At 37.1% G+C, this 11,421-nt stretch overlaps 1 protein-coding gene across 4 annotated transcripts in view; it reads left to right on the top strand.

Moving 5' to 3' along the window:
- Window positions 1-4,540, top strand: part of lingo4b (leucine rich repeat and Ig domain containing 4b) — a 20,023-nt gene extending 15,483 nt beyond the window's left edge. The window contains exons 1-4 of one of the 4 annotated variants that reach the window (XM_016664542.1): window positions 521-1,070; window positions 1,273-1,347; window positions 2,232-2,342; window positions 2,444-4,540. In XM_016664542.1, the coding sequence (XP_016520028.1) occupies window positions 2,456-4,270 (1,815 nt within the window). In that variant the 5' untranslated portion in view covers window positions 521-1,070; window positions 1,273-1,347; window positions 2,232-2,342; window positions 2,444-2,455 and the 3' untranslated portion in view covers window positions 4,271-4,540. Of the gene's footprint in view, window positions 1-520; window positions 1,071-1,268; window positions 1,348-2,231; window positions 2,343-2,443 lie in introns of those variants that run through there. The other 3 variants (XM_016664541.1, XM_016664540.1, XM_007578857.2) reach the window with 3 other exon arrangements.
- Window positions 4,541-11,421: the final 6,881 nt, after the last annotated feature.

The raw sequence follows: 11,421 nt of genomic DNA, 5'->3' as shown, positions 1-11,421 counted from the left end.
ATTTATGTTAATGTTTGATTAAGTAACTGCAATAAAAAAACATTTCTCAAACTTTTTCAGAAAATTTATGTTTCTAAATTCCAAAAATGTTTTCATGTCACGTTATTAGAAATCAGTAAGAGCTTGTTTCGCAACCTCTCCATTTTCAATCTCCATCAGCAATGGAAACAGCACATGACTCTGTGTAATAAGAAGTAGTTAAAATAATTAACACAGTAATGTGAAACTCTTGACTTTGCTCCTTGCAGGGTGAGAAGTAAATGACAAAATTCCAAATGCATTTCTCTCACCCATCCTGTCCCCCTTTTGATTTGATGGAAGGGGTCGGTCCCTGCTGTGGCTCAATGTGGTGACCTTTTTGTGGACTGCAGCTTTATGATGCATGTAAAAAACTGAGAGAAGGAGTGGTCCTGATCCAAGATGAGCTGAAAGGGCTCAGCAACTGGCCGAGTCTGAGATTTCACACACCTGCCAGGCTCCGTCTCTGACAACTTAAAATGCCTTTCCTAACTAGGAAAGGCATTTTAAGCTCATTTAAACCCACTGGTTTTAAAGAGCTGCTCTTTGTTATTGACAATCTATTAAGTGCTGTAGTTATCCATAGAGTACTGGTTTTTAAGGAGATGTTTCTTTTTTTTTCTTCCTTTTTTTAAATCAAGGCATGCACAGCACTCGGTCTCCTCATATTAGAGAAGGTCATATCTAATAATAAAGAAATATATTTTTATTGTTGAGCCTGAATTGACTGATAAGTCAAGCTGTTGTCAGTGTGGACCAGCTGTAAATGGCTACTTGTCACCATCTTAGGGGAGGGTTGTATAAAAGTCCCTTGGGTTTGCCAGCACTTTGATGTATAACTCAACCACAAGTGCAGTGAGTTTAAAAGTGCAAGTCTTGGCTCGTGAGTCAGCACTCCCTCCCAGATGGTATAAGAAGTGTTTGCTTGGAGAACAGCGATGAGACAAAGCCTGCACAGCTCTGGGGGTGTTGGTAGCTGCAACGAGGCTGGGGCAACACTCGGAATGGTCTGATGTCTGATGTTGAAGTTTAAGAAGCCTCGGCTGCTCCAGGTTAGATTTAAGCTGCTTCTAGAATATATTATTTTATAATTTTTTGGACTTTGGAGTGTGTTTTTGGAAGCTATATGTCCATTTTTTAAAATTGGACATATTGGTGAATAGGTTTTGCTTATGTTTAGGGTTTAAATTGTGAGATTTTGTTTCACTTTACTGATAAAATTCAATTCCTGAAGCTTTGTTGTATTGCAGCCAGTCATTCCAGTGGTTGTTTTAAGGGAAATTCACATTTTAATTATTTCTTCTCATTACATTTTATGCTGCTGACAAGGTCAGACACTTCAAGAAACAATACAAGAACATTTCCATATGAATGTGTTTCTTTACTGTTCGAGCGTTTTTCACACTTCATTGTCATTGGTTTTGTTTTATACTGCTTTTTGCATAAAATTCTGTAAATACTTTGGACTCTATCAAAACTTTGGTCTGCATATTTTTTTCTCTATCTTGTGCATCATATCACTCTCAGTTGCCTTTGTGAACTTGGAAATGGCATTATTATGAACAATTTTTTTCAGTCAAGAAAAAAAAAAGTCATAATTGTGCACAAAAATAAGTTTGACTTATAATCAACGAGAGCAGATTATATGTCATCATGAGCACATTTTTAAAATTTTTGTCATATCAAAAGACAGAAGTCCATCCATCCATCCATCCATTTTCTGAACACCCTTGTCCCTCAGTGGGGTCGGGAGGGGTGCTGGTTCCTATCTCCAGCTAACGAAAGACAGAAGTCATTTCTTTTATATAGTTACAATGAAGAATGTCCATCTGTTCGTTGCTTTTTTCTTGGGATCAGAAGGTTAGAATCATTGCCAACTGAACAGTGAAACATTTGGTTACCCTTAATGTAAGCTCCGCTTGTAGTTGTACCTCAGCCTTTCATGTAGCGGAGTGCTGCAAAATGAATGATTTAGCACTCAAGGGAAAACAGAATGCTTAGAAGGCTGCACTTGTTTCATGCTTTTAACTTATCTTATTTGTTACAGTTTTAATTTAGAGACCTAATGAGATGGACAGGGTTTGTACGTTTTCTGTTTATTCTAAGAAAGTTTGCAGCCTTTTCACTGAAAGATTATACTTGTGTGTACAAAAAATGTATAATCATTTTGCACTTTACTTAGGCTTGTTTTTCTTCTTCTTTCTTCAATCTAGGACACATTGGAAGACATCCTTTTGAACCAGAAAACTTCCCGACCGAGGACCTAAATCAGCCATGGTTCCTGCATAACTGGTTATGAAAATCTGCACTCCAAGTCTGAAACGGTTTGTATTTACACTTTGCTCATTTTTTTTTTTTTTTTTTTTTTTTTTTTATATAAAGGATCCTCTGATCATGTAGTGACATTGTGTTTGTCTCTCTTCAGGCAGGGCATAAGATGTTTGTGGAGTCAGCTGTCCGATGGTGGGTGTGGAGCATCCTGCTTCAGTTTGGTCTGGGTGTATCTGCAGGAGGCTGCCCTTCACGGTGTACGTGCAGACCTGAGGCAAGAGAAGCTGTCTGCTCTGGGAAATATTTGACTTCTGTGCCAGAGGGTGTTTCCAACGACGCCAGACGTTTGGATTTATCCCGCAATAGGATTAAAACTGTGGGACGTCGTCAGTTCTCTGGCCTCCTGCAACTTCAGGAGTTGGACCTCAGTGATAATGTAATCTCCATGATTGAAGTAGAGGCTTTTTTGGGCCTCAGGAATCTTAGGACACTTCGAATTAAAAACAACCGTCTCAAGATCCTCCCAGTGGGAGTGTTTTCTGGCTTGTCGAGTCTGCGCTATGTGGACTTGAGTCAGAATGAGATTCTTGTTTTTCTGGACTATACATTCAAAGAAATGCTCAACCTGCAAAGGCTGGAAACTGGGGAGAATGACCTTGTTTTCATCTCACAAAGAGCTTTCTTTGGTCTGCAGAATCTGCAAGAGCTCAACTTAGACCGGAGCAACCTGACCTCCATTCCCACCGAAGCCTTGTCCCAACTCCAGAGCCTGGTCCAACTTCGCATGACACGCCTAACTATTTCTGCACTACCCAACAATGCTTTTCGACGACTCCACCGTTTGCGAAGTCTCGTGATCTCGAACTGGCCAACATTAGACTCAATTGCCGCCAACAGTCTAATTGGTCTTAATTTGACCTCACTTGTCATCAGTAGCTGCAACCTAAGCTCAATTCCATATGCAGCCCTTCGTCATCTAGTGTACCTACGCTTTCTAGACTTGTCCTACAACCCTATCACTGTCATTCAAGGTAACCTGCTGGGGGATCTACTGAGACTCCAGGAGTTGCATCTTGCCGGGTCAAGTCTGCTACAAATAGAGCCAGGAGCCTTCAGGGGTCTGTCCTTCTTTCGCATGCTTAATGTGACATCAAATCAGCTCACTACTTTGGAGGAGAGTGCTTTCCATTCTGTGGGGAACCTTCAGGTGTTGCGGTTGGACGGGAATCCCCTTGCATGCGATTGTCGGCTTCTGTGGGTGGTCCGTCGCAGGCTGCGCTTGAACTTTGATGGACATCAGCCCACTTGCTCTTCTCCTGATACGGTGAAACATCGAGAATTCAGAGAGTTCTCAGAAAAAGAACTCCCAAAGCTGTTCACCTGTCGCCCTGCTCGTGTCTTGGACCGCAGGCCGCAGGAGGCAAGAGTGGAAGAGGGTACCACCGTTCTGTTTTCCTGCAAGGTCGATGGGGACCCATTACCAGTTATCACCTGGATTTCCTCCCAGAAGACTGTGATCTCTACTTCGGGAAGAATCAGAGTTTTACAGAATGGTACTCTGGAGGTGAGATTTGCTCAGGTTCAGGACAGTGGTGCATACCAGTGCCTGGCAGGCAATGCAGCGGGCAATGACAGCCTGACTGTGGGTCTATATGTGAAGGGGCTTCCACGTAACAGATCCATCCCTTTGTTCACAGAAGAAGGTTGGGTTGAGCCTTCAACTGCCCAAGCTGCCAACTCCTCAGCTCAAATGGCCAAGCCATATCCCTTTGACGCAAAGACCCTGATAATTGCCACTACCATGGGATTTCTGTCATTCCTCAGTTCTGTGGCCATCTGTTTTGTCTTCATGTTTTTCTGGAGTCAGAGCAAAGGTCAGATCAAGCACACAGCAACTATTGACTTTGTTCCTCGTTCTTCTGTTGGTGGAGGAGGAGGGGATGGAGGTGATGGGGGCAGGTTTACTATGAAACTTATTTAAAGAGATATAAGGTGATGAGACTAGTCTCTGAATGAAGTACTTCCACTATATGGCTCAAAGACAGCAACCAGAGTTGAAATGGCCCTTAAGAAAGCAGTTAGGGTATATTTTTGATCATGCTAGTCCCTCTGTGAGTTTTAGAGCTGGAAATTATATCAGTGGCTTCTTTTCTGTGTCATTTGAGGAAATAAAATTCATTTGCTCTGCATTTCTTTTAATACATCATACTTTTAATCAGCATGTGCTTACTACAGCTTTTTTTTTATAAAAGAAAAACAACATTTAACCATTATCATAGGTTTAACTCCTCTTTTCTTCAGCTGTGATAAATTTGAAACATCTACTGCTTTAAAAATATAAACCAGACCTGACACTGTTTAATTATACTTATCTTCACATGCCAGAACTTACTTATCAATTATACACTGGCTTTAATTCTCAAAAAAAAGTAATAATAATAATATATATATATATATATATATATATATATATATATATATATATATATATATATAAACTATGGTGTTTATATATAAACACCATAAACATAGTATAGATCATACTATGGTGTATGATACACCATAGTTGATCTATAACTATGGTGTATAGATCAACAAAAGAATTTCGTCTTTTAAACCAAACTTTTTGTGATTTTAGGGATTTGTTTTACTTATAAGGTTGCAGAAAAAAAAAACAAATATCCAGCTATATATTTTTTTCTTTATAGCACTTATATTAAATCATGATGAAGGAGTGTCAAACCACTGATAGCAAGCCATAATGTACATAGGGAATGTATCCTTCCTGTTTCAGATTTTAGACTCTTTTTTTTTAAATCTGCCTTTCCTTTTGTTGCATAAATTCACCTTATTACAATATTAGGGGACTGTTTATTCTATCACAGCATGCTAACATTTCTCTTTTTTATATGTATGGACTTTTTTAAATAATGTAACTACACAAAACAGAGAAATATGTGCCTCAGCAACATTCTCACCATCGACAGAGAGAATGCTCACCTGAACAATATTGTCTTGTTGTTATTTAGGTCAGGGCAACGTGTGTCCTCTGTTTATTGCATCATTTTATCTAGTTTTGGGGATTAGTGTTGTTCAAATATGCTACTATTGGTGCATGTGTGCTTAATTTAGTTGATGCACAATGTTATATACAAAAACAGTGCTTAACCACACCGGGAAAAAAGATTTTAATCTAACACACATGCACTAAAAAATGTTTAGTTACTGTAAATTACCTTTTTTTTCAGCCTGTTATTAAATGCTGATTTCAATCTTCAATGTCTGTGTCAAATGCTTTTAATTTTTATAAAGAAATTTTCCAGATGGTTTTGAAACTAAAAGAAGTTTAATCAGAGTTGGAATTATTGAGAATTTGCCAAAATGGCACATTTTCTTGCATAACGGAGAAGTGTTATCCTCTCCATATGATTCCACTCTGACAAATATGTTTAAGTTTGAAAAAGCAAAATGTTTATGTTGTCCTTTTGCAACATTAAACCACAAAACCACCCTACAAGAATGTGACTTCTTTCTTTTTTTCCAAAAAGATGAAGGATTATGTGTACACAGTAATACTGTATTTGCTGCTCGTTCTCTCCTGGCACCACGTGTGTTCCAACTGAAATACCATTAATCTCTTTGGACATTTACCGACATTTTCTGCCTCTTTTGCTCCAAATTCTTAAATGCTGACTCTGAAATAAAAACAAAATATGGGAAAAAATAGTGGAAAATAATCACTAAGGTAGGAGCCACCCATGTTTGCAGGGTTAAGAGACTTTCCGTGCAGCAAATAATTTTGTTCGTCTCATGCAGTCGCCCAGAATAACCCAGAAAAAGGGAGGAAAAAAAAAAGATAATCACGTGTATGAGCGGAGATTTAAACCCTTTAGGATTACCTCTCCCTGTCTCAATCTGTTATATAGGTCTGTCTGGCGGGTGCTATCCTTCGGCCTAGCTTGGCCTGTAATATTATCTATTTTATTTGCTCCCATTGGACAGAAAGCCAAAGAAGTAGATTAAAGAGGTGTTCATAAACCACATCCCAACACTTAAACAGACGTGAACACCCCCCAGGAATATTATGGTCTCTATGCATCTGCTGTAGGATGAATATTCTTTTAGAAATAAAATGTATTTATGATATTTATACTCAAAACCTTTAGCTGGGACATTAGTAATCAGTTGAAGCAAATTAAAATATATATATTTGTGATATAAAGTCATAGATGAGCCAAATATTCACAAACACAGCAAACCGGGGCTGATGTTAAATCAGTCCAATATTTTTCCTGTTTCAGGACAGTAAAAATGTTCTGAATTATTTTTTTCTTTGCTAAATGTCAGAAGTACAAGTGATAATTGTTTTCTTTCTTCAAATTCAAAATACATGAATACATGAGAGAAGCTCAAAAAGGTGACAGTTTAGAAGTGCAGTAAACTTTGGCTGTTTGAGAATTCAGAAACAAATAGTCTGCTACGTAAATAGCCTTGTACTTTTATTCAAATTCATTATTCAAACTATAAAATGTGATACTTTGTTATATAACTTCACATTGTCTTCATCAGGCTTGACAGCTCTGGAGTCCGTTGAATGTTCAGCCTTGAGTTTAGTTATTTTTAGATTTTCCTCCAAGTCTGATGCAACCTAGCTGTAAAACTGTGAGAGAAATATATATTTTAAACAGGCCATGTAAAGAAATCACCAGAGATTTGGCTTTAATCATACTGAGTGCTTTCAACGTTATTCAATTTTCATAGACAGTTTTGGCTTAAAATGCGAGATGTAAGACAGCAACAGTCTTATTCTGTTGCTTACTTTGCATGATGTGCTGAGAGCTTAATGAGATGATCACAATTATGCAGACTACTTTGAGTACATTTTTGTTGTCTTTCTTCATCTGCCATGTTTATGTAATAAGACTAATAAATACTGTAAGTATTGCAATTATTATCTTCTCTTTTTGCCTATACCAGTCTGATCCTGCAGTGTGTGATGTATATTGACTTAATACTGCTGCAGTCTGTGCTGAAAACACAATTAGGTAGCCTCATTAGAATTAACAAGAAGTAAATCACCTCAATTTGCTTCATGGTTTAAGTAAAACACGGCAAACCCCTAAGCCTGAATCACTTTAGGTTAAAGAGGATCTATTGAAGTTAATTAAAATGAACATAAGACCTTCCACAATTTAATTTAGTTTTACCCAAGACAAACTGATGTATGATTTTAATCATTTTTTTCACTGAACTGCACATTTTTCCATTGCAATTTTGTATTGTCTAAACATTAAGATATCACCAGATGTTTTTCTATTTTTGTTAGAAACGTTGTCAATGTGATTTTTCAAAAAATAATTATTTGAAATTTAACTCCTAACAAATCAACTTTAGCAAAGTGACTGATGAGTAAAATACCAATTCACTGCAATAAACAATTATTCAGTCAATTTCATATTGAAAAACCCTATTTACAATTATCTCACTATAACAGATCACTGCATTAGCCTGTTTTTAACTCAGGTGCTGCATTGTGAGTTTGATAAATAAAATATGCAAAACTCTTTTTTTTTTTCAGTTGGAATATTTAAGTGACCTCCATGCAGTCAGCTCTCATTAAACGAAAAACAAATTCATATTTTAGTAGTGGATAATGTCTAAAGCCAATGATTGCCTTGTTCTAAATGTGACTTCCGACCAAAAAAAGTAAAATATTACGAATACAAATCAGTGGACTAAGCTCCAAAATGTAACAGAACATTTCCATCAATTTTTCATCAAGCAACATCAGAAGATTAAGTTTTCCATTCGCTTCCTGATGAAATGAAATAGTTTTTTAAAACTCTGCTTCTGCTGCCACCTAGTGGTCAGAACCTAGATTTAATCATGGCCTTGAAGAGCAGGGAAAGAATTATTTAATTTAAGCAAAGATGGATGGATGAGCAGATGAATAAACAGGTTGACTAGATTTTTGGGTAGACTTTGCAGGGAGTGAAAAAAAATATCTCAGGACAAAAATGAATCATCACTCTGAACATGGAGGGTTCTTCTAGCACACCTGCCTCACACACAAGCTCAGTACTCACACATATCTCTCAGAACCCCAGATTTAATACTAAGCTAGGTGTGTTTATACTGAAGCCAGTCTGCTTTATGTGAGAGTAGAGTTTTTTTTTGTTTTTTTTGTTTTTTTGTTTTTTTTTTTTTACCAGTCCGTTCTTAGGCTGGAGAAGATCTTGGCTTGCTTTATGTTGGTTGGACTGTCATAGGAAGTTTCTTGGAATCCTTAGAGTATGTTTTCTATCAATTAAAACACAACAACTCAACTTGTATTTTTCTACAGCTTGCAAAGTCATAAAATCCTTCCTAACTTTTAAGGTTAGGATGACGCAGTACCTTGCGCACACACCCCCCCACACCCACCCCCCCCCCCCCCCCCCCCCCCCCCCCCACACACACACACAAACATTTCCTTTTGATACAAAACATCCCTTAACCCAAAATAGCCAAATAACATGATTATTAATAAATAACCTCATTTCACCACAATAGATGGAGCAACAGACAAGAATAAGAAATAAAAATATGGGAGAGATTTAGCAAAAAATATATATGTGAAAGAGTTTAAGAGGAAGCTTTCTATTGACCAAAATAACAACAGTCTCAATTCAAGTTAGCCAAATGTTGTTGATTCCCAAGACTTTTGAGAAAATATCCATTACTTGTTTCATTGTGTTGTTTCATTGGCATGAAACAACACAGTATTTCAGAAAATGAACATCATAGAAATTGTCAAACATGAGTGGGGGAAGACTAATGGTCTGGGAATTCTTTGTTTCTTTATGATCCGAACAATTTGTCTTGACATATGGAACCACAAATTCTGTTCCTTACCTGCTATCAACCTTTGACCTCAAGATTGGGTTATGCAGCAGGGCAATGATCCAAACAATTACACCATGGAGGGATCACTTTGTATAGCTTAAAAAAAAAACAAAAAACAAAAGGAAGATTGTGCAGATTTTGAACTCAAAGTTCAGACTTAAATCAATTTGAAAGTAAAGAGGCTATTCATACTCAATAAACCTTCAATGTGGCTGTATTAAAATGATTCGGGGAAAAAAAAAAGAAGTAAACCAAAATTTCTATGCAATAAATGTGACAGAATTTTTGTAAATGATTGAAGGTCAAATATGTCACAACCAGGAAGCTGCATAAAGCCAGGCAGGTTTTAAGATTATGTCCCTTCACCAGGTTATTTGATATCAGGTTATTTTTGATATTAAACATCATGATGATAAACATCCACTCTGTAGAGTTTGATCTTCCATCTGGCCGTCGCTTTAGGACGCCTAAGATCGATCGAGTTTCTTTCATTCCTGTAGTTATTGTGGAGCTTAATCTCCCTAGCTTAAACTGTAATACCCAAACCATTTTCTCTGTTTTTTTGAAATCCATATTTTATATTCTTATTATCTTGAGAGTGTCATGCATCTAATGCACTAGGGCATGAGTTATTTTTTCTAATAAGTGTGCTAACAGAATGAATGTGATGTCTTTTGTGGATTTTTTTTTTCTGATGCCTGCTGAAAACTAATTTTCATCTGGGATAAGAATAAAATTGAAGCTGATCTGAAACATTTGAGAGTGACAAAAAGCAAAACATAAAAGTGTTAAGGGGAGATACTTTTTCTCAGTCTTATAGTTCAGTAAGATAACTGAATGTGTGTGAAATTTTCTCTTGATTAAAAGCCAAAGAGTTGCTTCTTTAGAGTGTGCTCAAACGTCTTAATTTCAGTGGCAACATGTAGAGACAATTAAAGCCTTTGAATGAGATATATAATGACCGATTCAGGCTGGAGTAGATGGGAAATTTCAACCTTTGTAAGACATGTAGTGCTCTCTGATTGGAAGGGAAAATGAAAATCCCTCTGCCCTGTTTCCAGGGCAGAGGGATTGTCCTGGGATCCCTCTGCCCGGGCACTCCAGTGGGCAGAGTGCATGTGCTCTCTCAAAGTTCTCATAACAGTCATATTATTCTCTGAATGGCACTTAGGAGATCAGTTTCACTAAATTGAAGGAATCCATTTTATTAGTACCATCAGCAGAGATTCATTGTTTATAGTTGTTTAGTTTCATACGTTACATTCAGCTTTGCTCACAAATGCAAGCACAGCAGAGTGAAACTGCTGATCCACTTCAAATCAGGCACTTGGGCACTATTGGCACATATTGATTGGACATTACAGTGGAGGTTGTTGATGAGGCAAAAATCAAACTTAGCCATAGGTGTGGGGGTCTTAGTATCTATAAAAGATCACTAAAGACATCACATGAATTTTGAAGTTTTATATTTCAATATTTCAGAAACTGTTGATCTGCCGAGATTTTTCTGCACAATCAGGTTTGCATGAAATCATCAGAAAAAGAGGGAAATGTCCAGTGGGCAGTAACACCTTGTTGATGTCAAAGGAAAATGAGTAGAGTGGTTTGAAACAGGAGCTCAAACAACCTCTTGTTATAACACATTGAACCTTGAAGCACATGGACTCCAGCAGAAAAAGAACACATCGAATGCCTCTCCTGTTATCCAAGAACAGAAAACTGAGGCAACAATTTGCACAGCTCACCAAAATTAGACACCAAAAGAAAAACGTTACCTGTTCTAGTGAGTTTTTATTTTACCTTCAAAGCAAACTTGGTTGTGTCAGAATATGCTCAACATTAAAGCATGGGTCTATCCGGCCTTGTAGCAAAGGTTCAGACTGTTGGTCGTTGCATAATGGTGTGGGGAATCATTTCTACGCACTTTCCGGTACCCATTAGAACCAACAGAGGATCATTTCCTACCTGAGGTGACAGGTGGGTGGAATCTCCAAAACTTATACTCAAGTAAGACTGGCACTACTTAAATGTATATTGACTGAAATAAAAATAAAAAGTAGCCATCCAAGCAATTACTCAATAATAAAAAAAATATTCTGTAAATTGAAGTACTGAGCAACTGATTATTAGATCTGATAAAAATATCTAAGAATCATATCAGACAAAAATAAAGTTTTGTGTAAATTCTGGAATCTTAAAGACTACAATAAAATAAATAAAATACTTCTTAAATAAATAAAATACTTC

This window comes from Poecilia formosa, unplaced genomic scaffold (assembly GCF_000485575.1).
Source record: "Poecilia formosa unplaced genomic scaffold, Poecilia_formosa-5.1.2 Scaffold495, whole genome shotgun sequence".
NCBI classification, from domain to species: domain Eukaryota; kingdom Metazoa; phylum Chordata; class Actinopteri; order Cyprinodontiformes; family Poeciliidae; genus Poecilia; species Poecilia formosa.
The sequence above is the reverse complement of the archived record's forward strand: the minus strand, read 5'-3'. Positions and strand labels throughout refer to the sequence as shown.